Here is a 25925-nt window from a genome sequence, read left to right as displayed (position 1 = left end):
TTCCTGAGAGAGGGGAAGAAATGGCTGAGATAAGCCACATGAGACACGAGCCCTTGGTCTGGAGCATTTACAGCTGCAGAACAGGGAGGGAGAGCCTAGGTGGAGCCCAGTGGGTTTCCTGAGATGAGAAGGTGGAGCTGGGGTCCTAAGAAAGCCATGGGAGGTAACACTGAAGAGGAAAGAGTTAGGGTGGGAGGAGAGAGAGAGAGAGAGAGAGAGAGAGAGAGAGAGAGAGAGAGGGGGAGAGAGAGAGAGGGAGAGAGAGGGAGAGAGCGAGAATAAGAGAGAGTGAGAGCGGTCTTTTAGAGAGAGAGAGAGAGAGAGAGAGAGAGAGAATGAATGAATGAATGTGAGCTAGCTTTGGATTTCACCAGTCTCCAGCTTAGTACCTACCTGACCTGTGCATATACCTGAGGGCAAGAAAAGAAATGAAGGTAGTGGAGGGAACAACCTTAAAGCTTCTACCCAGCTGGAGATTGGTGATGGCTACCAGTGGGGGGGGGGAGCTTTACCAGTCACAAGGTATAGAGTAGAGTAGGCAGAAGGTATTGTAGGGAAAAAATTTAGTTCTCAAGTCTATGGTGGTCTTGCCTAACAAAGCTTAAAAGCAAACCCGAAAGAAACAAACTGTCTCCAAGAAGCTACATCCCAGAGCAGAGCTCAGGAATATTTATCAGAGCACTAAAATATCCAGCACAACAAGGTAAAGATGTCTGTCATCCAATCAAACCGCTGGGCAAAGAAAGGAAGCAGAAAATCAAGAGGAACAACGCTGTCTTGGAAACTGGATGAGTGTTCGTCTCCCACTCTTCCACCTTAAGTTAGCCTTATTTTCTTCCATACATATCCAGGTATTGTGTGACTTAATACAGCAGGCACACCCGGCTACTGTTATTTCAAGACCGAAGAAATCATGTGGGAAAGAAGTATCCCAGACGGTTTTCTGCAGGGCCTCAGAAGTGATGGAGCCTTCCTTTCTAGAAGGTTCTCTCTTTACCTCCGTCTCTTCCCTTCCCTTTGTGTAGTTTAGGTGAACATGAGGCGCAACAGAGGAATGTTTTGAAAACATGCATTGCCAGTTTCTTGAGAGAATGTTGCTACTTGTTTTGATTTTTAAATGAGCAGATTGAGACGTTCTACTCAAAAAACACCGTGTGTCCTTACTAAAGCTCAGCTGCCTTTTGATGGATTCACCTGCTGTGTGTCCTGGAGTCTGTACAGTGTGGGTAAACCTCTGCCAGCGCTGCTCTATTTGTCATGGCCCTGAGCAAACAAAAGTGACACTTAGGCTGCATCTGTCTAGACTGCAAACATGTCCTCTATCTCCACTTTTTCCCTCTAGAGAGAGCTTTCTGATTGAGAGTGAAAACCGCTATGGGCTGTGGATAAAGTGAGGGAAAGTGGAGGGGAGTCAACAGAGCAGCAGAGAAAGCAGTTCAGGTGCGGGTGCAGAGGCAGAGGGCCGAGCAGCGCAGAGCTGGGGACCACTGGGGAAGGAGAGGGAGCAGAGCACGGTGTGGACAGCGCGCGGAGAGCCAGCAGAAGGGCAGGCTGAGCGCGGGCGGGGACCCCAGATCGCCAGAGCCCAGCGCGTACAGACCTCGGTGTCCTAACCACGGCCGCCCGAGATGAGCGACAGCAGCCGCCTGTGCTCGGGCTACTACAGCCTCAACCACAGCTTCGTGGAGCCCTTCCAGTGCCCGCGGCGGGAAGATGGGGCCGCGCTGCTCTACTGCTGCGGCTTCGCAGACCTCAAGTACTGCTGCAGCGAGCCGGGCAGCTACTTCCCCTACAAGCACAGCTACATGTGGAGCCTCAGGTGGGCAGGGCCGGGCCGGGCAGGGCGGGACAGGGTAGGGCAGGGCAGGGCAGGGCAGGGCAAGGCAAGGTATGGCAGGGCAGGGCAGGGCAGGGCAGGGCAAGGCAAGGTATGGCAGGGCAGGGCAGGGCAGGGCAGGGCAGAGCAAGGTACGGTAGGGCGGGACAGGTCAAGGTAGCGTAGGGCAGCCAGGGCAGGGCAGGGCAGAGCAGGGCAGGGTGACCGCTCCTGGCTTGGGAAGATGACCCCCAGAGTCAGGGAAAGTCTCCCGCGATACCACTCTACTCGGGTCCCTGTGGAAGGGCGCCGGGCTTCACAAGCCATGTGAGGGCCCAGGAGGGAAGCCTCACCCGGATGGAATCTCCACCTGGAGCCAGGAGCCCAGTGGGCGCACTAGGAGCGCAGTTGGAGCGCCGGCTCTGTGCCCAGGACGCACCTGGCGGCTGAACTCTCCCGCGCATCCCTGTATCCCTCCCGGACCACTGCCCCCGCCTCCCACCCCCTGCCCAGCAGCCGGCGGCCCTGCTGACAGAGCCGCCAAGCAAACAAGTTAGGGTAGAGGTATGAACACCTCTTAAGATGTTTGTTCATTTGCTGCATTTGAACAGAAAGGAGGCTCCTTTGGAACCCATTTTAAGGTGTTAAGGGGCAGAGTACTTTTTTCATTGAGGTGTTAAGAAACAACTTTAGTCCTTAAAATGTTAAAAAAACTTAAAAAAAAAAAGAAAAAAGAAAAGATAAAGATTTTTTAAAAAGTGCGTGGTGTGTGTGTGTGTGTGAGTGTGTGTGTGTGCGCGCGCGCGCGTGCGTGCGTTTGCGCGCGTGCGTGCAACTGGGCTTTGGAACATGCTCCTTTTAGAGGATCCAACCCTGACAAAGCCCAACTGAAGACTGAAGGGAGTCAGGTACGGTAAGAGCTTTAGTTGCTTTGCTCACACACGCACGCATGCAGTATAACTTTTCTGTACATCCCTTCCCTACACCTGAGCTATTTGGGCCATTTGACAGGTCCTTGAAGTCAAGAGACTTTACTTTCAAAGATGATAGCCTTGTTTCTTGATCCTACAGTAGTAATTTTCCTTATTCTAATTAGTACTTCTGCATTTTCATGATGAAGTGCTTTCCCCTCCCACTCTAAAAGATTGCCGACCTTGTTGCCTAGAGAATGGATGGAGTCATAAGATTATAGAAAAGAACTTCCATAAATGTCGAGAGAGAGAGAGAGAGAGAGAGAGAGAGAGAGAGAGAGAGACAGTAGCTAGTAAGAGGTACAGCATCATTGCCCCAACCTCCCACCATGATCCAGAACTTGGTATACATATCAAGTCGACAGCAAATTTATTTCTTGAAGCAATAGAATACTTTTTTTTTGCATTATAAGCTTCAATGAAGTCTCAAAAGGAGTGCCTCCCTTCCAGCAATTCAACTAACTGACCAAGCTGTGCTTGAGTAAGACAAAAATGGCAGAAAATAATGCCGACTTATCTTGGGTAGATTATTTGGGGGAAAAAAGCTACGTCGCACTGTCATATTATCTGGTCTTTTGAGGGAATAGATAGTAATTCATTTGTGCGTCTTTTGAAGGTGTTAATAATGGCAGGAGCACTTCCAGCAGAGGCTGCAATGCCTAAGTCAAAGTCAATTGGAATCTTTGCCCAAGATCTTCAAATCCTTAAATAGTTCCACAGTAGCAGGCAGCAGAGGATATTAAACTTTCCTAAGGTTTATGAAAGCACAAAGGAGTGAACAGCCTCCTGGGGGCTTCCTTCCAGAGGACAAAATAGACAGTCAGCTCAGTTCCTGGGACATAGAAAAAATCACCTTCACCGAGGGCATCCATTGGCAGCCTTAAACTAGGAGCTCCTGTGAATTATTAAGCTCCAAGAACACCATAGGGAAGAAAATTTATTAGAGCGTCATTTCTCTTCTATTCTTTGCTCTTCGCCTCTAATTTAAAATACTCCAACTGTGAAAAATATTACAGAAGTCACTAGCTCTGGTTTTGAGATTCCACAGTGGCTGGAGAAAGACAGCCATAGCTACCAGGATGTGAGTGAAGGGCTAAGTAGGAGGAAGTCAGGATGGAATGGCAGCTTCAGACACCTCTAAGTGCTGGAAAAACAACTGCCATGGAGTGCCAGGAGGAAAGGATGCTTCTCCTTTTCCTGTTGTTTCAGGAAAGATCAGGCAGGACACTGAAAGCATACAGGAAGCAGGTCTTTTATTTAGGCTGTACAATATCTGGACCCGAAAGGGAAGTAGCACATATATTTTATACCTTAGGCATTGGGGTACAGTGAGAAGGAAACTTAAATATTGATTGGCTATCAGCAAAGTCCTAAAACCAGGCAAATTATTATAAATTTAGAAAAGAAAAACATGCTAAGAAAAAAAATCCTTTGTGAAAGTCATTGATGAAGTCTCCATTTAGACAAACAGAACTGAGGAAGTTTCGCCAGGACACAAGGCCAGTGGTTCTAGCTGGCTGTATCAGCATTCTAACCACAAACTTGTCAGCTGAACCTTTCTGACAGAGACACAGAGAGAAAACAAGGATTAAAATCCATATTTTCCTTAACTATTCCCTCTACATCACTATGTCTACCACACTCTCTTCTCTGCTCCTCCTATAAATCCCTTTTCTCAGGGTTTTCTTTGGTAACTTTCCCCCATGACTTCGGAAAACATGGCTTATTTGACAGGCCATGCATGAGTGGACACTGAATAAGCATTGGTTAGAATGACTATTTCAGGAGGCCTCTACAGCTCCATCTTTACTTCGAGTTTATACCTAGAGATTTGTGTGCACAAAGCAATGTTTCCGTAATGTGGAACTATGACATTGAAACATTGTCAAAATGATGACAATGTCCTTTTTAACAGAAAAAAGGAAGAACATACTTTTCGTTTTTCCTCCATATCATGTACTTAAAAACTGTATACTAACAGTTATATCAAACTAAGTCTTACATGTATCTGTTGAAAACAGTGTTAAAAATAATTCATTGAAAAATTTAAAATGTTTTTTCTTACCTACAGCAAAGTTTTCTTTCCTCTGAAATACTACAAAATGTACAAAGTAGCATATGAAACTCACGTTTATTCCCATAAGTTTTTGAGACAATGTCGATGCCTGGAATTCCCCTCACAAAATCTATGAATAGTAAACTCCAGTTTGGGGTAATTTCAAATCAGTCTTTTAGAGGCAAAAACTGCTGAATTAGATCATCATAAGTCTTGCAAAAATGAAAATTATTGTTTGGGAAGGATACTTCCTTTGTTATCCCTCAAATCTCTCTCCCTCTCTCTCTCTCTCTCTATATATATATATAGATAGATATAGATATATATATACACACTTTTCTCACTGATGTTATTTTTAAAACTTTACCTTTTGTCAATTTGAAGAACATTTTCTATATCAAAAGTTGCTCAAGTATAGTGACTCTGAATAGATAATTTATAGTATAAATAAGCATGGTGGAACTCCAACTAGCCCATTTAGAAACTATCTTACCTGAGCAAGGTACTTAACAGTTATGAACCTTGAGTTCTCTATTAAGAACTTCCCATAAGACTGTCATTGTAAATATATGAGTAATTTATTACAAGTAAATTGTTTAGAGCATGGCTTTGGTCATAATAATATGTGTTAGCTATGGGTATTGTTCAAGTGCCAATGATCTTCAAATTTCAACATTTTTTTTCTTGATGTAATACTTCTCACTGTCTCTATATGGCTTTCTACTATTTATGAACTAAATTAATGTCTGAGGCTTATAATAATGCATATTTTATTTTGGGATAGAATATGTTTTTCCTGTCTTTTATTATTTTCTAGCTTGTTTTTAGAGCAATAACATGTGTAATCAATCATATTACAGGTTACCAAAAGGCAGGACCCAGATAGTAATTTTCTCCTGTTTTTGAGAATGATAAGCACAGTATATGTGCCATAATAAGTATTTGTTGGTATAGAATACAAAGTTGAATTGAAAAAAAACTGTACACTAAAAGTTCATGAAACATAAGTTGAATTTCATTAGATTGACGTTTTTTACTTTTATTTTTTTTCATTTTGAAACAGGGTCTCCCTGTAACTCCAGCTGGCCTGGAACTTACTATGTAGACCAGGCTGGCCTTGAACTCACAGAGATCTTCCTCTGCCTTCCATGTGCCACCATGCCTGTCTGACATTTTTTAATTTTTATTTTTCTGTGTGTAAGTGTTTTGCCTGCATTTAAATGCACCTGTATAATGCCCACACGGGCCATCTGAGAGGTGTCAGATCTCCTGGAACTGGAGTTATAGATGGATTGTGAGCCTCCAGGTGGGTGCTGGGAACTAAACCTGGGTCCTCAGGAAGAGCAGCCAGTGTTTTTAAACACTGAGCCATTTCTCCAACCCCTAGATAATCAATTTTTAATTGATTAAATCACTTTTTACTTTGAAACTTATTTTCAACAACTCTGTTCTCACTTCAGGAATCTGCTTTGTGCACCAAATAATACTAAATTGATTATATTCTTCTACATCTGTGTATAGAGAAGGGAACCTAGCCCTTCCTGATATAATCTACAAAAGTCAGCATTGGGACAAACAAGCATAAAAGAGACTAAGGAAGCCTGTTCTTTTAGAGGAAAGAGTGTCCAATGAGGCAACCCCCAAGTTTAAATATATAGCTCTGTTTAGACTCTGCCATAAAATTATTCAGTCTTCACAGTGTACAGGGCTAGTGGGACAGGGCCAATGTTAATAAACCAAACACAAGTATTTATAAGTTCAAGTTCATGTTGTATATAGCTCAAGAGGTAATCTCTTATTTTGCATGGGGTGTTTTATCATCAAATCAAGGGAAAATGGAGTGAATGCAGCCTGTCACTTTTAATCCTGTTTTTCCTTCCTCTCAAGCAGCCATGCTCTTATACCTCTGATCAAATTCCCTTCTCCTGCTTTGGGTACAGTATGTTTGCCCCAGGAGAGAGCAGGAGCCTAAACGAAAGCCAGAAAGATAATGAAAAAAAGTCATTATTTTTTAGTGATGTGTGTTCCAAATTACTACAAGCAGATCAATCATCAGTCAATTAGTATTTATTTTCATCTGTCTAATATTTTCTACAAGCATTTAAACACTATAAATAAGCACTTTAGGAAATCCAACTGAAAATTGCTTTTGAACGGCCTAAAATCTAATTATGGATATTAACACACAAGATTCAAGAGACACTTGTTTGCACATCCCTCCCCTTCCAGGCACATGTCTCAAAAAGAAACATTTTATGTCTTTGATGACTATTTGTCTCCCAGCTTTTTCAGATGCAAGTGTTTTTCTATTTGTCTTTCATTTGTGAAACTGATCTTTCTAAGGTGTAATACTAATTTAGTAACTTGGTTTATTTGGTTGAGATGTTTTTGAAATAACCTAGAGTCATATGACCTTTGACCTAGCTTATAAACTTCATACTAATATTAGCATATACATTTAAAAGACCCTTAAAAACAATAGAGAAAAGATAACAAGAATTCGAAGGAAAAGCAAGCAGCATATTTTAATCCTTTACTGTTCACAATAGAATGGAATTAGGTTATGAAAGAATGACAGCAAGAGTTAGCATCTAAACCACTGTTCTGATAGCACACACAGCAGTTTGTGTGGCATGATTCTTTTCTGTTTTCTTCAGCATTGGTGCTCTGATTGGACTAGGAATCGCTGCCCTTGTTTTACTCGCCTTTGTCATCAGCATCTGTGTCCTTTGCTATTTATTTCTGTACACAAAACCTCAACAATTAGACAACGGCCTTAAACTTCAGCATCTAGAGGCTTCTTCTACTCTAGAAGGTAATCAGCATCCATTATTTGTAATCAACTTTCTGTACTGTATCCAAAAGAATAACTCTGAGCACACTGTTAAGAATGAATGCGCTTTAAAAATTCAGTTTATGATGTGTCCTTGTAAAAATTCACATTGAATCAGTCCTGAGTGATGAAATACTGTATGAAGATTGTGTTCAAGGGAAACACAGGATGTAAATGTTCTCATAGAAAGCAAATCATTGGTTCAGGAAATTCACTTTGATGTATTTATGTCCCTTTTAGTTATCAAGGCTTATCCTCTTGAAAATTAAAAATTCTTCCTTTTGCTTTAGGTGGGGAAACCAAGGAAATTAGATAGATAGATAGATAGATAGATAGATAGATGATATATATATATAGATAGATAGATAGATAGAGATTCTTGGTGTTGCATCATTCTAAACTGATTAATGAGTAGTTAGTTCAGAATTTACCCATGTGCCTACAGTGTGCAGACATCATAGAAGGCATCTAAAATAATTCAAAGGCATGTGAAGAAACAAAAATCAAGTAGAAGGTCCTATTGTTGAATAGTCTACAAAGTAATTAATATGATGTGTATATATGTACAGTGTGACTATAAAGTAGAAAGACATTTTTGTGTGGTTTATAGACCCTGTGTGTCCTTACTGTCTTAATTATGAAGTGTTATCTAGATTTCACTTATCATTATGAAACTATCAAATTGTTAAAATTTTCTGAAAACAGATTTATATTAGTGCATTAGAAAGCAACAATCATGGATTTTACTTTGATATATATATATATTTGGAATATATAATATAGAACATAATATACATATAGGAAACAATATCTAAATTTAGGATCTAGGTTTACATATTTAGAATGGCATGCAAATGTTTATTGCTTCAATTTAAAAATGAAAGGAAAGTCTTTTTTAAAACACTGAAGAAAAAGCCAGGCATGGTGGCACATACCTTTAATTCCAGCACTTGAGAGGCAGAGGCAGGTGGATCTCTGTGAGTTGAAGGCCAGCCTGGTCTACATAGGGAGTTCCAGGCCAGGTGGGGCTACAGGGAGACTCTATCTCAAAAAGACAAAAAAAAAAAATTGAAGAAAGTCTTGGCTCATAGGCAGTGTTTTAGCTGAATGATGAAACTTGTGCTTACTAAGTAAGGTACCTCAGTACCTTATCAAATACACCTCCATCACCCTGTGCCTCCATTAGCTCTAGTTTCCTCCATAGAGAAAGGAGAGGAAGCACCTCCTCTTTGGAGTGTCCTGTTGACAGAGCAGCAAGTCAGATTCCCTGGAGTTCTCTTCTTGAAGCACTGCTAACGGGGGACCAAACTGATAGGTTATTAGCTGAATTTAGTCCATGATTTCAACACAGTTTCTCCGCAAGCAAAAACATGTGATTGATCAGTGCTAATCACATACTCAGATTGTAAAATTAATGTCTTAATTTCTCAAATGATTTAACAATTAGTTCTTGAGGCTGGAGAGATGGCACAGCAGTTAAAAGCACTAGCTGCTCTTGCCAAGGACCTGGGTTGGAGTCCCAGCACCCACATGACAGCTAATAACATCTAGTACCAAGGGATTCAACACTCTCTCTGACCTCTGTGGGCATTGCATGACCCAGGTGCACCTGCATGCATGCAGGCAATATACTCATACACATAAAATAAAATAAAAATAATAAAATATTTTAAAAATCATAGTTCTTAAATTTTCTGGTTCTAAGAATCACCTAGGGACCTTGTGAAGAACACAAATTCCAAACTCCATCTTTTCAAACATCTCTTCTTCCTGCTCTGTCCTTCCTCTCCTGCCCACTTTGCACAGAGCAGTCACAGAGAGCCTGTTAAAACCTAAGTCATTCCTTAAACCCTAATTCCCCTCTCTCAATGGATACAGCTCTCTACTGTGACATTTCATGATCTTCCCTCTGATTCTTTGTTTTCTTATCCCCTTTGCCAAACCACATAGACCCTTTGCTGCTCCTTGACAGTCTTCACTCAGGGCCTTTGTACACGCCGTCATTGTTCCCTCAGATATCTGTGGGACGGACACTTTCTTCAACGCTTTCCTTAGAAGTCCCCTTCCCTACTGATCCTCCCTACCTGTAGCTCTAACTCCCTTCCTGCTCTTCCTGATCAATTTTTCCTCTAAGCATTTAACACTAACATGCTATATGTTTTACTTATCTATTATCTATTTACTTATTATCTATAAATTTTCTATACTCTCACTAGAAACTAAGTTCCAGTAAGGTAAGAATTTTTGTAATGTTTGTTCTGTATGGTATCTCCAGTGCTTACAAAACTTAGACATGAATAGACTGGAATATCACTGACTCTTAACTGTAGGTGATGGAAGAATGCATGTTATTTATTTTTAATTTTTTGGTCTTTTTGAGGCAGGGTCTTCCTATAGCTTCAGCTGGGCTGAAACTCACTGTGTAGACCAGGCTGGCTTTGAACTCACAGATCTGCCTGCCTCTACCTCCCAAGTGCTGGGATTAAAGGCGAGGACTGCATTTTAAACATTGGCCAAGTATGGTCATCATTGCCATCAAACACACACTGAGTGCTTCTCCTATGTAACACACTGTGCTAAATAAAAATGGTTATTCTTGCCAGGCATGGTGGCACATACCCTTAATACCAGCACTAAAGAGGCAGAGGCAGGCAAATCTGTTCCAGGCCAGCTGGGGCTACAGAGAGACCCTGTCTCAAAAAAATGAAACAAAACAACCCCCCAAAACCCAAAGAAACAAAAAACAAAACAGGTTATTTTTCCTGATTTAATTCAAGGACCAGTTCAAAATTTTATTTCATGTTCGCTCTGTGAACCCAGCAATGAATTACCAGCATGTTGATTCAGGTTTGGTAGGCTTATTGCTATTTAGTGGAGGAGGTCTGTTAATGCACTTCTTATGAAGTTAGATGAGACTTCTTTCTTGCAATGAAATATTCCTACTCTGTCCCTCTCAAAAATATTAGTTATATCAAGGTAGCCAGTTAATTTAATATACCTTTCCTGAGTCTCGACTATTAATAAACAGTATATAAAATATAAAATGACTAGTGCCTTTCTCTTGCTTTCAAAGGAGGTGATTTTGGTCACTGGGGTTGATTTTTTAAAAATCAGATGTAGTGGAGAGCACAAAACAAAACAGGGAGTCCATATGCCACCAGAATAGGAAAATTAGTTCTACTTGAATTGTCCCTTTGAAGTGATAATTAAACATTTTACCCTTTATTAAATACGGGTGTTTCATGCTAGTGTTTCCACCTGGTGGTGGATGCCATTGCTCAAGCTATTGAGAAAACAAGTTAGGGACATTGGTGCATTTAAGGGAAGTCTTAAAGGTTAGAAATATAATGAGACGTTTGTATAATAAATCAGGCAAGTAAATAGAGCATCCAAGGAACATTGGTTTCATCAGCTAGAGCCGCTTTCAAAACTATCTGTTCTTAAGAGTGCATTTAGCATTATTTTAGCTTAATTTGTTTAGTGGGGGCTGTTTTCATTACAGGCAATTTGAGAGGCCTAAGAGGAAATATGTTCTTGCACACATATTAAAATGGACATAGGTTCCTAGACCTTTTCTTTTGCTATATGATAGTGTGTCTAAAACTGGTTAATCATAGATTATAGTGCCAAGATTTTTTTCCCTCAGCCTATTTTATTCTATTGTATTTCATTTTAAAATGTATACAGCTTAAGGCTGTATTTGGTCTTGAAAAACCAGGTCTCTTTCAGGTCGTGACTGCAGACTCTAATGGCATTACCTCCACTGCTCAGGCTGTACAGAGCATCTCTTGCTGAGCAACTGGTGGCCTTTTAAGCTGTGTCCTGTAACTGTTTTCTTCTTTTTAAACTTTCGTGTTTTGTGTTATGCACATTTTCCACACCAACATTCAGAAGAATACCATGGCTTGTATTGTCTTGCTTAAGACATTAGCTGTGTGAAGACAGTCCTAAGGGTGAGGGCTCATTTCAAAGCGATGGGAGAATATTGATAGTCAATGGATGAGCAGTCAGGGACATTGATGTCTTAGATTTCTGCTTCTCAAATGTCTCCATTGTAGAGTTCTTACAGGTATATTAGAAAGGAAGTCAAGTCCCAGAGTTCTCAGAGCTACAGTGGGAAACTCTGCCTTAAGCCTCTGAGCTTCAGCAATTAGGACTTTCTTATTTTGATTTTAAATTTAAAGGAATTTTCAGTTAGATTGCATAGTGTAATGGATTGCTTTAGTCTAATAATGACATCCTCTGTCACTCGTATCTGAGTAAAATTGCTGCTCTGGGAAGATAAAGCATATTTATTCTGAGGCTTTGAATATCCATTGATACCTTGATGCTGTGGAGGTCATGGAGAATGAGAAAAGACAGGGGCTTTGATAAGAAGTGCTTTTGATATAAAGTAGAAAGGCAGAGAGTGAGAGAGCTGTTGAGAACAAATAAAACAATGCAATTGTATAGAAATAATAAACACCCTCGAGACCATATTTGGAGGTCTTGGAAAAGCAGATGACAGAAATGAAAAGGCATAAGTAAATTAGCAATAAGATACAGTCATATAGAAGAAAAACAAAATTGCATGTACAGTACTGAAAGAATACATTGGAAAATCATGTAATCATTTATTCTGCCTATGAGCAAAATAGGTCTTGGACTGACTTGAAATGGTCTATTGTATTTCTTCTTAGAAGATACTTCCTTCCTCAGAAAGAAAAATTTCTTTCAGTTCATGTTCATTGTAAAAAATTTAGAAAGTACAGGCCGGGTGTGGTGGCACACACCTTTAGTCCCAGCACTTGGGAGGCAGAGGCAGGCGGATCTCTTGTGAGTTCAAGGCCAGCCTGGTCTGCAAAGTGAATTCTAGGCCAGATAGAGCTACAGGGAGACACTGTCTCAAAAAGACAAAAAAAAAAAAATTAGGAAATACAGAGAAACAAAGACCACTTAGTATCTCAGTACAGGGAGATAGCAGATGTTAACACTGTAGTGAGTACCATTCAAAGAGGATATTCTATATCTACATATGGTATTTTAATTGGATTTTTGTAAATTTCATATATTTAGACCCCCTTCCCTATCTGCATCCCTCTTATAGCCCCCTCAGCCCCTGCTAGATTTCATGTACTCTATCATATATATTAAGGCCTATCAAGTCAAGTTTGTGTCCCTAAATGTCCTCAGTGTGCATCAATCCACTGGAGCCTGGTTAACCTATCTAGCATGACAGCCTTAAAGACAACAGACTCTCCCTCTCCCAGCAGTTAATAGTTGCCAATAGTTCCTCAGATAAGGTTGGGACTTCTTATCCACTTCCTTACTTCTACGCTGGTGTTTTGTCTGGCTTGAGCTTGCATGGGTCTTGTGCATGCCGTTACCACTTTTGTGAGTTCATATGAATAACTTCACAGCTGTCTGGAAAACTCTATTTCCTTGTGGTCATCTACCACCTCTGGTTCTTACAATCTTTCTGCCCCCTCTGCAATGGTCCCTCTGCTGGATAGCTTTAGTGTCAACTTGACACACCTGGGTTGAGGGAGCCTCAGTTGGGGAATTTCCTCTATTGGACTGGCCTGTGGCCATGTCTGAGGGGCATCTTCTTGACAAGTGATGTGGGAGGACCCAGCCCACTGTGGGTGGTACCACCCTTGGGGAGGTGGGCCTATGTTGGATAAGAAAGCAAGCTGAGCAGGGGCCAGGGGAGCAAGTCAGTAAGCAGCGTTCCTCCATGGCCTGTGCTCCAGCTCCTGCTTCCAGGTTCCTGCCCTGAGTTCCTACCTTGCATTCCCTGATGAACTACGACCTGGGAGATGTAAGATGAATAAACCCTTTCCTCCCCAAGTTGGTAGTGGTCAGAGCGTTTTGTCACAGCAATGAAGAAACAAAGTAGGACAGTCCCTGAGCCTTGGGTGTCAGAGGTTTGATATACATGTCCTATTCATGGATAAGCACTCTGCAGTATATTATTCTCTGCACTTTGGCCAGTTGTGATATATATATATACATATATCACAAATATTATATATACATATGTATAATGTATTTGGGGAAATGGCAGGACATGGTAGCTCATGTCTGTTATCCCAGCATTCAGGAGGCTGAGGCCGGAGGATCACGACTTTGAGGCTGCCTTGGGTTACACAGTGCGATACTACATACACACACACACACACACACACACACACACATGCGCGCGCACACACACACACACACCACACCACACAGAAATTTTCTTAGACATTTTAAACTATACAACATTTACATCTTTCTTTGCCAATAAATGAATGCCTTTGCTATAATTTAAATAAATTGCATTACTTTCACAAAAGATCTTATTTTTAATTTACTTATTTTATGTGTATAAATGTTAGCCTACATATCTGTAAGTGAACCATGTGTGTACAGTGCCTGTGAAAGCCAGAGAGGGAATCAGATCCTCTGGAGCTGGAGTTACAGGCTCTTATGAGCTACCATGTGGGTGTTGGGAACTGAATCCAGGTCCTCTGGAAGAGCAGCAAGTGTTCTTAACCGCTAAGCCATTTCTCCAGCCCCAGTATCACGATTTTTAATTTTGATATAATTTCATACTTCTAGAAAACCTCAAAGGAAAATCTAAAGCATTCTTGTCTCTCCCCAGATTTATTGCTAATATTTTGCCTCATTTGTTCCATCATTGGCATTTTCTGTTTATTTTCTGAGCTATATGCATTTTAAGCTATAAATATGTTAGTACTTCTGAAGAACTAAGTTATTTCCTCTTGTGTAAACACTGTCCATATATCAAAGTCAACAATAATAGCATAGATACAGCGATATATAACTTAGAGTTTATATTTATTAAAATTTTGCCAAAAGCAGTAGCTAATTTTTCTTACCTAGGATCTACTCCAGAGTTATATTTGTAATTAATTTCATATCTTGTTGCCTTTACTCCTCAGCCAAAGGTCTTTTACAACCTTAACAATTCTGAAAAGCAAAAGCCAGATATTTTGTGAAATGTCCCTCAAATTATCTTTGTCTGTTTTCTGGTGGAGAGAGACTATATATTTTTTTTCTTATAGAAACACACAGAAGTTATAGTACTATATCACAGGATGCACACAATCTTGGTTCCTCCCATTATTAGTGTATTAGCATGGATTATAGATAGGTATTAGAATCTATGAAAATATCCCAATGCTCCACAAATTTTCACTCAATTATTGATGATTCATGACAAATATTGCAGCATTTACTATACAATGCCACATTATAGTGATACTTAAATAAAACCAGCCTGACTCTGCATCCATTTTAAGGCTAAGAACAGACCTGAACTTCTGAGAACCTGTTCCTTTAGAATTCTCTTGGAATAGTGCTCTCCAATAAGGGCTTGCTCATTCTTTTATTGAAACAGTATATCCAGCAATTTTTTTCCTTTCTGATCCCTAGACCTAGACCAACACACACACACACACACACACACACACACACACACACACACACACACACGACCATAAACAGATGTTATTGATTTCTCTTATTGTTTGAGATAAACACTGTAGCACTTTGATATCCATTCATATTAAGGTCATATGCTTAGGTAACAAGAGGAGGACATGACTCAATGCGTTTGTCTACATTATAAACAAACAGATTAAATTTTTGGTTGTAAGTTTAAACAAATATCATTTGTCCAGAATACTTCCATATTGTAAAGGCCATTGGTATAAACTACTATTGTGATATTTGCAAAATGATGCTTTTTTTCCAAATTCATTACACATTCTAAATTTGTTTGTTATTTCACTATAAGAACTTTTCATTCTCCCTGTTTACCTAGTTTATTTGTGTGACTGAAACAAAATATTTTGGATTGTATAACTTATAAAGGAAAAAATTAATTTTTAAAACTCTATAAACTAGGAAGTTTAAGATCAAGAGGCCAGCAGAATCCGTGTTGGACAAGAGCTGCTATATGCTTCTAAGATAGAGTGCCATGATGGCTGTGTCTTCACAGGGCACAAGGATTGGAAAAGTTTCCTTCATCCAGTTACACAGCCAGATCCCTCACAGCTTAACCACCTCCTAAGGGCCTCACCTCTTCATACTGCAACTTGAGGTTTCAGTTTCATATGACTTTTAGAGGAACACATGCATTCAAAATAGGATTGCCTAGTCTTTTATTATTTATTTATTTATTTATTTATTTATCTATTTATTTATTTATTTATTTATTTATTTATTTATTTATTTTATTTGTTTTTGGTCTTTTTGTGACAGGGTTTCTCTGTAGTGAGGCTGGCCTGGAACTTACTATGTAGACCAGACTGGTCTTGAACTCACAGATATCTGCCTGCCTGCGCCTCCCCAGTGCTAGGATTAAAGGTGTGCACCACTACGCCCAGGACCTAGTCATTTTAATATAGTATGAATCCACAGATCCACGGATCTTCTATGTTTTAAAAATATTTTCTATTATTTTTAGTTTATTTTATGTGTATGAGTTTATGCATGCATGCACGTAAGTGCACCCATGTCTTGCAGTGCCCACAGAGGTCAGAAGGCTTTGGATCCCCTGGAACTGGAGTTACAGACGGTTGTTAGCTGCCATGTGGGTGCTGGGAATTGAACCCGGGTCCTCTAAAAGACCAACTAGTGCTCTTAACCACTGAACTATCTCTCCAGCCCCGGTTCTTTTATTCTAAAATTTTTTGTTATTATTGTTCTGATCCAAGAATTATCTCAGATTTGGTTAGTGTGCATGTGTGTGTATTTGTGCATGAGTGTGATATACATGTGTGCAGAGTGTGAATTTGTGTGTGCGCAGAGGCCAGAAGTGGACATCAGGTGTCCTGCTGGATCACTTTTTATCTTGCTCCTTGAAACAGGGTCTGTTACTGAATCTGGATCTAGGCTCCTGGCCAGCAAGCCCCAGTGATCCTCCTGTTTCTATTCTCCATGGTTCTGGGATTATAGGCATGTGTTGGGCCCTAGCATTTTATGTGGGTGCTGGGAACTAAACTTGGGTCCTCATGCTTGCATAACAAGTGCTGTCACCCACTGAGCCATCACTCCATCCCCTTGTGGGAGCTTTATTAAAAAATTTTTACTTTTTAATTTTTTAAATTTTATGTGTATGCATGTATTGCCTGCATGTAGGTAAGAGCACCTGTGTCATGTAATGCCCACAGAGGTCAGAAGAGGCTGTCAGGTCCCCTGGGACTGGACTTACAGGTGGGTGCTGGGATTCGAACCTGGGTCTTCTGCAAGAACAATCAGTGTTCTTAGCTGCTGAGCCATCTCTCCAGTCCCGTGTCGGAGCTCTTTTAAGCTGTATCCCATGCCGTTCTGAAATTTGCCCAATATTTTGTGAGCACTTTTTTTGTTCTTTGTCATAAGATGCTCTAGGGCAATTGGTATTTTTCCTATTCAAGCCCTGGAAGCTTCCATCATTCAAGAAGTCTGGTTTACTTCAGTTGGTAATAGTGTTTAGAAATCAAGTCTGGGTATGCCATCATATTTTATTAAATTACTGACTTGACTTCCATCATTCTCTGTTACATGTACATTGAACACCTACATATTTTCTTAGCCTAAATCCCTAGCAGTGGAACCCCAAGTCAAAGCACATAGCAAAGGCTGTGGGTACAGGTTGCCAAATGCCCTCCAGAAAATTACTAACTCACACCTACCTTGTTCTCTTTAGCCTCTGTGGCTTTAGGTTTGCTGCTTAAAGAAATATGTATTTTACTAATTTCATGAACAATGTTTTTTTTATTGTAAATTTATCTAATTAGACATTTTTTATGTTTGCCATTTTTGTGGCATATTGCTTACTTTTTAACACAATTTTCTATGAGAGTGTTCATTTTTTCATACATGTGACAGGTTTTTCTCCTAGTTTCCTTTTTAATTTTCTATGTGACAACTTTACAACAGTACAAGTTTGGAGTTTTCCTCTCAATATAAGATATATTCCCCTATATTTATGTATGTTTGTCTATTTAAACCTTTAACAAGTCCCCTTAAGTAGATATCTGAATTTTTTGTTTTCCAAATGAGTCAGTCGTCCAAATATTTGTCAATCTATATTTCTATTGTCAACCTAGTCACTTGTCATAAACTAAATTATATGCACTATAGTGTATTTTTAGACTTTGTGTCCTATTAAGTTATTTATTCTACTTATTCAGTTGTAATAGACTAAAAATTTTTGATGCTACATTATTTTAAACTTAATTTTTTTTTATGTGTATGAGTGTATTGCCTGCATGTATGTGAGGATACCTATGTCGTGCAATGCCGTAAAGGTCAGAAGAGTGCTTCAGATTCCCCTGGAACTGGAGTTAAGGATGGTTCATAGCTGCCATGCGGGTGTTGGGAATCGAACCCAGTCCTCTGCAAAAGCACTCGTGCTCTTAACTGCTGAACCATCTCTCCAGCCCCTGCTACGTTACTTTAATATCACATTAAGATGCCATCTCCTTCCTCCCTTTATGCTTCCTTTTAAAAACTTCTGAGACATTCTTGTGATTCTTAGGTTTCCAAATGAAATTTTGGATTGCACTCCCAAATTTTGAAATAGTCAAATGGTATTTTGATGATTTTAGTAGTAAATTTCAAGATAAGTTGGGGAGCCACTTTCTAAATACTCAATACTTCCCCAAAACAACTCTGCTTAAAACTCAATAAATTAAACTGCTGATTTATTTAGTAATACTTTGTTTCACAAAAGCTTTTAAATAATTCATTGAGGTATTAATTGAAAATGGGGTAATTTGGACTCAATGTCATAAAAAGCCACTCATGGGCCAGTGAGATGGCTCAGGAGGTCCCAGAGTCACCCAGAAGAGGAAACCTCAATTGACGAATTTCCTCAGTCAGGTTGGCTTACATGTCTGTGGCTCTTTTTTAAAAATTCTTATTATTTATTTATAGCTGGGTATAGTGGTGCATGCCTTTAATCCAATCCCAGCACTAGGGAAGCAGATCTCTGTGAGATCGAGGCCAGCCTGTTCTACATAGTGAGTTCCATGCCAGCTGGGGCTATAGTGAGACTCTGTCTCAAAAAGCGCCCCCATTCCATTTATTTATTTACTTATTTATTTAATGTATATGAGTATTTTGCCTGCATGTATGTAAGTCCCTCCTGTCATGAAATACTCACAGAGGTCACAAGAGGGTATCAGATCTCCTGGAACTGGAATTATGGATGACAGTTGTTAGCCACCATGTAGGTACAGGGAACTGAACCTTGGTCCGCTGGAAGAGTATCCAGTGCTCTTAATCACTGAGCCATCTCTCCAGTCCTGTGAAAGATTCTTGACTGAGGACTGATGGAGGAGGACCCAACCCACTGTGGGTGACAACCATCCCAGGAAGTTTGGCCTGGACTATATAAGAAAGCCAGCTAAGCATGAGCCAAGAATAAGCCAGTAGGCAGTCTTTACATGGCTCCTGCCTTGCCTTCCCTCAATTATGGATTGTAACCTGGAAGTGTAAGCCAAACGAACTCTTTCCTCCCCAAGTTGCTTTTGGTCAGGGTATTTATCAGAGCCACAGAGATCAAACCATGACAGAAATTAGTACCAGCAGTGGGGTGTTGCTGTGATAACCCTGACCATGTTGTTTTTTTGGGAGGATTATGGAAGCATTTGGAATGTTGAGTTGGAAAAGCTATTGAGTGTGCTCAGAGCTTAATGGGCTGATCTTTAGGAGCCTAGATGATAAGAATATTGGGAGGCCTGGCTAGTGAAATTTTGGAGGGCAGCAAAGTGGAGCCATTCCTATGATAATTTGCATTAAGAATCTGAGGCTACTGGTCAGTTGGGGCTGAAGAATTAGCTGTAAGAAGGGATCAGCATTATTGAGGTGGAATCTTTTGGGAAATATTTCCTCAGGGTCAACACACTGAAGCTGTGGTCCAGGGGGCTGAGGCTGCATCTCCAGCTGGCAGCTGAACTTGGCAGTGTGTTAGTTATATACATGGTATTATTTTGAAGTCATGAAAGATTTGAGATTGAAGGGGTCAAGATTGAATGGCTGTGTAGCTTGGTTGGAATCCTTGAAGAGAAGGAGGCCAAGGGAGGCCATTGGTGAAGATGAAGGCTCAGTTGCAGTGGGGGTTCTAGGATACTGGAGATGACAAAACCATAGGATGACCACAAGGACAGCTGGAGTGGAGCTGGCATGAGCCAACAAGACAAACTGTGTGTTTTGTGCATGTAAGAACTGGAGAGGTGGGGCTGCCTAAGCCTTTTTGAGCCCAGATCATAGATAAACCCCAGATGTTAGACACTGAACATGGATTTATACTGCTGGATCTTCTTTTTGGTTAAGTGTGATTGTTCCTATTTCCTGGTTCTTCCCTTTTGGAATCAGTAAGTACATAACTTGTTTTTGATTTTACAGGAGTTCACAGTTCTGAGACTTTGAATTTTTTAAGAAACATTGAAATTGTAAAGCATTGGGATTTTTAAAGACTATGGAACTTTTTAAAGTTGTACTGTATTATGATACTAACATGAGATCTAGGGACAAACAAGAAAGTAAAGGTTAGAGTTTAACAGTGATGTGTTTGTGTGTCCAGTTGACAAGGATAGAGTAATGGTTAGATTTTATTTTTAACTTGACACAACATAGTCATCTGGGAAGAGGGAACCTCAATGGAAGAATTTCCTTGATCAGATTGGCTTGCAGTCATATCTGTGAGAGGTTGATTTAGGAGTGCCTAGCCCACTGTGGGCAGCAACATCCTTTGGCAGATGGGCCTGAGCTATATAAGAAAGTTAGCTGAGCATGAGCCAGAATGAACCAGTAAGCAGACTTCATTGTTCCTGCCTTGAGTTCCTTCTCTGAATTTTCCCAATGATGGATTGTCACCTGAAGTCTAAGCCAAGTAAACCCTTTCCTACCCAAGTTGCTTTTTGATAAGGGTGTTTATTATAGCAATGGAGATCAAGTTAGGATTGCAAGTAAAGGTACTTGCTGCCAAGCCAGAGGACTTGAGTTAGATCTCAGAACTCACATGATGGTGAAAGGAGAGAACTTACTCCCATAAGTTGTCTTCTTCTCCATATGTATGCCTGTGCCATGGCACATGCACACACACACACACACACACACACACACACACACACACACACAGTAAAATAGTTCTTAGAATGTAGAAAATCAAATCCCTTCACAGAGTTTCTACCACATTTAGTGTTTGTGAGTGCTAAATGCTCTCTTCAGGGTACAAAGTCAGGTAATTCGAGCTAATGTTGGAAACAGTAAGCTAAATAGAAGCCAGCATTTCATTTCATAATAGTCACAAATATTGGCCTGACATGGTGGTGCACACCCGTAATCCCAGTAATTAGGAGGCTGAGGTCAGAGGGTCCTGAGTTCCAGGCCATTCTGGGCTATACTGAGACCATCTCAATCATCAAATCAAAGGGGAACCCTTCACAAAACAACAACAATAAAATCACATTTGGGTGTTGATTTGAGATTGTTTCCTAAAGTTATCCAGCTAGACCAGCAGTTGAAAGCTGCTTAGGACTTCAGGACAGCAGCACAAAAGCTAGGCTATGCCAGATAATGACAGAAGGCTTGGTCAGTTCTGCCAGGAGACCAGGAGATAAAGACCTGTCACCAATATTCCTTTGCTATTTTGAAATGGCGGTCAAGAGCCAAGCTCACAGAATTACCTGATGAATAACTCTGAGGAATAACTCTGAAAATAAATACAAGCTAATCTTATCAGAAAAAGAATGTTGGCAAAACTGTGATGAGAACAGGTAAAAAGATTTTGTTTGATGAACTGAATTTAAATTTTGGTAAAGGCCGAAACTTTATTTTAAATGCCAGTCCATGATGCACAGGATTAAAGGAAGGTTGAAATTTACATATATAATGACCAGACTGAAAAGAAATAAGGATGGAAATGCAAAGCAAGGCACAAGGAACTGATGTCAAACTAGGCAATAACTGGGATGCAGTGTCATGGCAATTTGCACTTAATTAAAGAAACAGGAGGAATTAAGTAAGAAAAACTCTTTATGTGTAACAAATCCTTGGGAGTTAAATGGTATTACAGGTTTCTTATTTTAAATCAAATCCATGTTGTAATGTTGTGATTGAAAAGGCAGCTGCTTTTATCCCTTGGCTGATTAAGAAATTAGTTTCAATTTGATTAAAGGAAAACTCGGAAAAACAGGTTGCTTTGGTGGTCCCTTCTCTTTTAAACTGATCTCTAAGAGATGCTAAGTGGATTCTGTTCTCACTGGAGCCCCACTTACTGTTTTTCTCTATCTTCAATTTAAGCTACTGGAGGGAAATCCATTGAAAGTGCTTTTGGGTTTTACTAGAGTGTTCATGTGTTTACAGCAAATCTTTTCTTATTCACATAGGAAATTGGTTTGTTGGGGGGAATTGCTCTGGCTTTAGAAGCCAACCTAGGAAATTATCTTTGCAGTTAACACATTTAGAAGGATCCGGTAGCCAAATAAATAATGAGTCAGGGCTGGGAAATAAGGGGTTTTTACAAGTCCTAGTGGAAGGAAAATCTTTACCACTGGAATATATTTGGTAGCTTACATGACTCAGAGGTTACTGAAATACAGAATGGAAACTGAAGTTGTCAGAATGGAGAAAACTTAAAACTTCCAAGTAACTAGGTTAGAAAATAACATCCTGAGATTCTCTTTTCTCTTTTGCTATTCAAAACAAAACAAATAAACAAACAAAAAACCCAAACAACAAAAAACCTGAAGAAATGAAAACTGGGATAAAGTAGAAAAAAAAAAACCTAAAAATCTGATTAAAATATTATGAATTTAAGTATGTACGAACTGCTTAGGAAATATGCAGGACTTGAATCCAACTAACATTATTTTCTAAGTTTTCAAGAATCTACACCCCCTCCTCCCCAAAAAGCTGTATAAGGTATAAATACAATAACAACTCACACTATAACAATTCATTTCTTTGCTATGAATTTGTTAGCCTACTGCTGATGCTGATGAGCGAAGCTCCACGTTCTTTAGCCTTGCTTGTTATGAATTTATATGCAGCATGTGAATAGGATTGTGGAACAAATGGGTTCTTTTCTCTTTTTTTCATTTTATTTATTATTTTTATTTTATGTGTATGTGTGTATTGCCTGCATGTAGGTCAGTGCACCCGTGTTGTGCAGTGCCCATGGAGGACAGAAGAGGCTGTTGGATTCCCTGGAACTGGAGTTATGGACAGTTGTTAGCTGCCATGTGGGTTCTGGGATTCGAACCCGGATCGTCTGCAAGAACAGCCAGTGTTTTTAACCGCTGAGCCATCTCTCCAGCCCCCAAATGTGTTCTTTTCAAAGCCTTCAAGTTCTTGAAAATTATCAAGATTGGCTTTAATGTAGCTTATTTATTTTATCTATAGGACAGGGACAGTCACATTTTTATTAAGTGACCAAGAAATTGTTACCTCCTTATGAGATATGTAGTTTTCTTGCACAAGCATGGAGAAAGAAAAACATGCAAATGAAATTTCTATTCCTTCCCTTTTAAGATGGAATGGCTCCAAACAACTCCAAATGGACTTGGTTCTCACTCACCTATGTAGTATTTTCAGGACATCCTATTTCCAATAGTGTTGTGGCAATTGAAACTTTAAAGAGAAAAATTTTATGTCATAACTTTGAATAATTGTTTCATTTTGTCTTGTGTATTTTCAGGCAACCTTAATAGAAAAAGCAAAGGCCTCATCTCAAATGCAGCATCAAATTCAACAAATGAAACATTTTATGAAGCTGATGACATAATTCAAGAAAAAGCAATGGCTACAACACAAATCAATATTGCTTATTAGCTGAAAATCCTGTTTCGAAAGCTTACTGGGGAGATGGAGCAATAAGAATAAATAATGCATTTCAAACCAGTCCCTAACATCGCTTCTCCAGTATCAGTCACTCTCAAAGCAAGACCAGCTGTATTTTTAATTATTCATATATAATCATAAATTCTGATAGATTATCATGTGCATAAATTTACTTTTATTTATTAAGTTTCTGTATGACATGAACTGCTAATTCTTCAAAAGAAATTAAAGAATTTACCAGTAACAGACAATCTGTCTCTGTGAGGAACAGAGAATTTGTTATATTACCATATTTTATTATTATTTAATACAGGCAATTACTTTTATATGGGATAGCACTGGGTGAGTGAATCTTGGGGGTATTGTCTTATAAACTAAATGCTCTGAAGTCTCTTTAGCAATCAGTGTTTTTGAAGGATTTTCTGGTGATGCAATAAAATATTACCTTTATAAAAGTTAATATTCAATAACAAAAAAAATCACACTGCTTAATCTGGATAAGTATTTTCTGCACTTCAAGGGGTATCTATAATAAAATGCTTTGCTGGTAAATTTCCTGAAGAATCTCTATAGTGAAAGTCATAAAAGGAGTATGATTGAACCCCAGGACTAGGCCCAGCTGGCATCTTTGACATACTGTCTGCTGAGTAGCTCACCTCTGGGTTACTTCAGGAGAAGTCGCAGGGCTCCCCCAGTGTACCAACTGGTGTGTCTAACTTTAAAGCAGTGGTGTTCATAAGTTGATGAAAATATCAAAAAAAGTCTTTTAAAATTATGCCCCAGTTTGTACATTGAAAAATATTTTTTAAATGATTTAAATTTGTTATTAGACTTAACAAATATTAATGTAGTAGTTTCATCTATACTAACACATCAACATCATTTATAGGTATCTAGAAAATAAAAACTAGTTTCTGCAAACTGTAAATGTCTAGAAAGATTTCTATCCATAAACATAGTACCTATTAAGTACACAGTCCTAGTTTTATAATGGGATTCAATAGAAAAAAAAGGAATAATTTTTGGCCTGTTCCACTACATACATCTACTGCTTTGGGTAAAGTTTTTGTAGCTTGAAGACTAGTCTTCCCGAATGTGCTGGGTATGGCATCTCTGGTCTTTATCAAAAAGGAATGCCTTATTCTTCTTAGGCATACAAAGCTCAGGGGTAGAAACTTCATCATATCTACCAAGATTCCTGGGTGTCTTTGTCTAGACTTTGTCTTTCAGGTTATAAAAATGATTTTCCTGTATCTGCATTGAATTGTACCATTGCTACCAATCCTACATGCCTACCAGGTGCTTGAAACATGGCCAATGTAAGTGAAGAGATACATGTTTATTTCCTGAATTTAACTAATTTACGTGATCACATGTGGCTATATTGACAGCAGAGTCCCAGGTCATTATTATAAGAAATACCCTACTACTTAAGTGGATTTCCTGTTCAAAAAGATAGTTTTGTCAAGGTTTAAGTATTAAAATGCTTAGAGTGTACATGAAGTCTGAAAGCAAATACATTTTCATTATACAAATGACAATTTTTAAGTCATAAAAGCAAAGAAATTTCATTTATTTTGTGAAGGCTCAGACTTTTCATGGATACCTTTGATCTTTCACATAGCTTTGATTAAAAAAAAAAAACAGAAAATTTGCTGTACTGACATATAGGAATAGTTACATTACTACATCTCAGTAAGAAATCCAGGGTGAGAAAGTTTACTTACGGCACTGGTACAGCTCTGCTTTTGTTGCTAAAGGGCAAGGGAAGGGGGCATAAAAGACATTAGAAGGGGGAAAGTCAGACTTGGGGCCAGCAGACTCTTCCCCATCTGTGGGAAAGGCAAAGTGGGGCTGCCCATGGCTGGGTATACCATAAACTGAGCCCTAAGAGAGGGACCCTGGATCTCTGTTGTACTGTGCATTTGCAGAGGAGCTGAGGGACGTAAGTTAGGACAGAAGACCCTGGCCTTCGTAACTACGGTTACTGTTACCTTGGTTTTAGGCACTAACTGCTCAGTAAGTTTGAACCCCAGCACCAGGATTAGCAGGCACCCTTGACTCGCTGCCTGCTGAGATAGCTGAGCTCTAGGTTGTCTGAGTTACCAGCTGGTGTCGCTCTCTGAAACTTTGAAGCAGTGCTGCTTCATAAATTGATACAAAATATTAAAAGCAAAAACATTATTAAATTGTGGCAGAGTCTATACACTGAAAAATGTATTTTAAGTGATTTATTTGGGCTTCACAAATACTAACATAGTGAGAGTTTCAAGCTTGTCAAAGAAAAAGCATAATTAACAACAAAATACACTTCAAAAAGTGTATATGTATTATAATTCTAAAAATGTATCAGATGAAGCCGGGCACGCTTTTAGTCCCAGCACCCGGGAGGCAGAGGCAGGTGGATCTCTGAGTTCAAGGCCAGCCTGA

General features: G+C 39.5%; 1 protein-coding gene across 2 annotated transcripts; it reads left to right on the top strand.

Moving 5' to 3' along the window:
- Positions 1 to 1515: 1515 nt before the first annotated feature.
- Positions 1516 to 25925, top strand: Shisal2b (shisa like 2B). 2 transcript variants are annotated; one of them, XM_008856242.3, is made up of 3 exons: positions 1516 to 1819; positions 7501 to 7658; positions 23353 to 25925. In XM_008856242.3, the coding sequence occupies exons 1-3, from the start codon at positions 1629 to 1631 to the stop codon at positions 23484 to 23486; spliced, it is 483 nt and encodes a 160-aa protein (XP_008854464.1). In that variant the 5' UTR covers positions 1516 to 1628; the 3' UTR covers positions 23487 to 25925. The 2 variants fall into 2 exon arrangements, 1 of the variants encoding a protein (XP_008854464.1); XR_003847529.1 differs by lacking the exons at positions 1516 to 1819; positions 7501 to 7658 and adding an exon at positions 21058 to 21430 and having other exon boundaries at positions 23353 to 23434.

The sequence above is a fragment of the Nannospalax galili genome, unplaced genomic scaffold (genome assembly GCF_000622305.1).
Source record: "Nannospalax galili isolate Female #2095 unplaced genomic scaffold, S.galili_v1.0 scaffold751, whole genome shotgun sequence".
Lineage (NCBI taxonomy): Eukaryota > Metazoa > Chordata > Mammalia > Rodentia > Spalacidae > Nannospalax > Nannospalax galili.
Note: the sequence above shows the minus strand (reverse complement) of the source record. Positions and strands in the feature narration are given on the sequence as shown.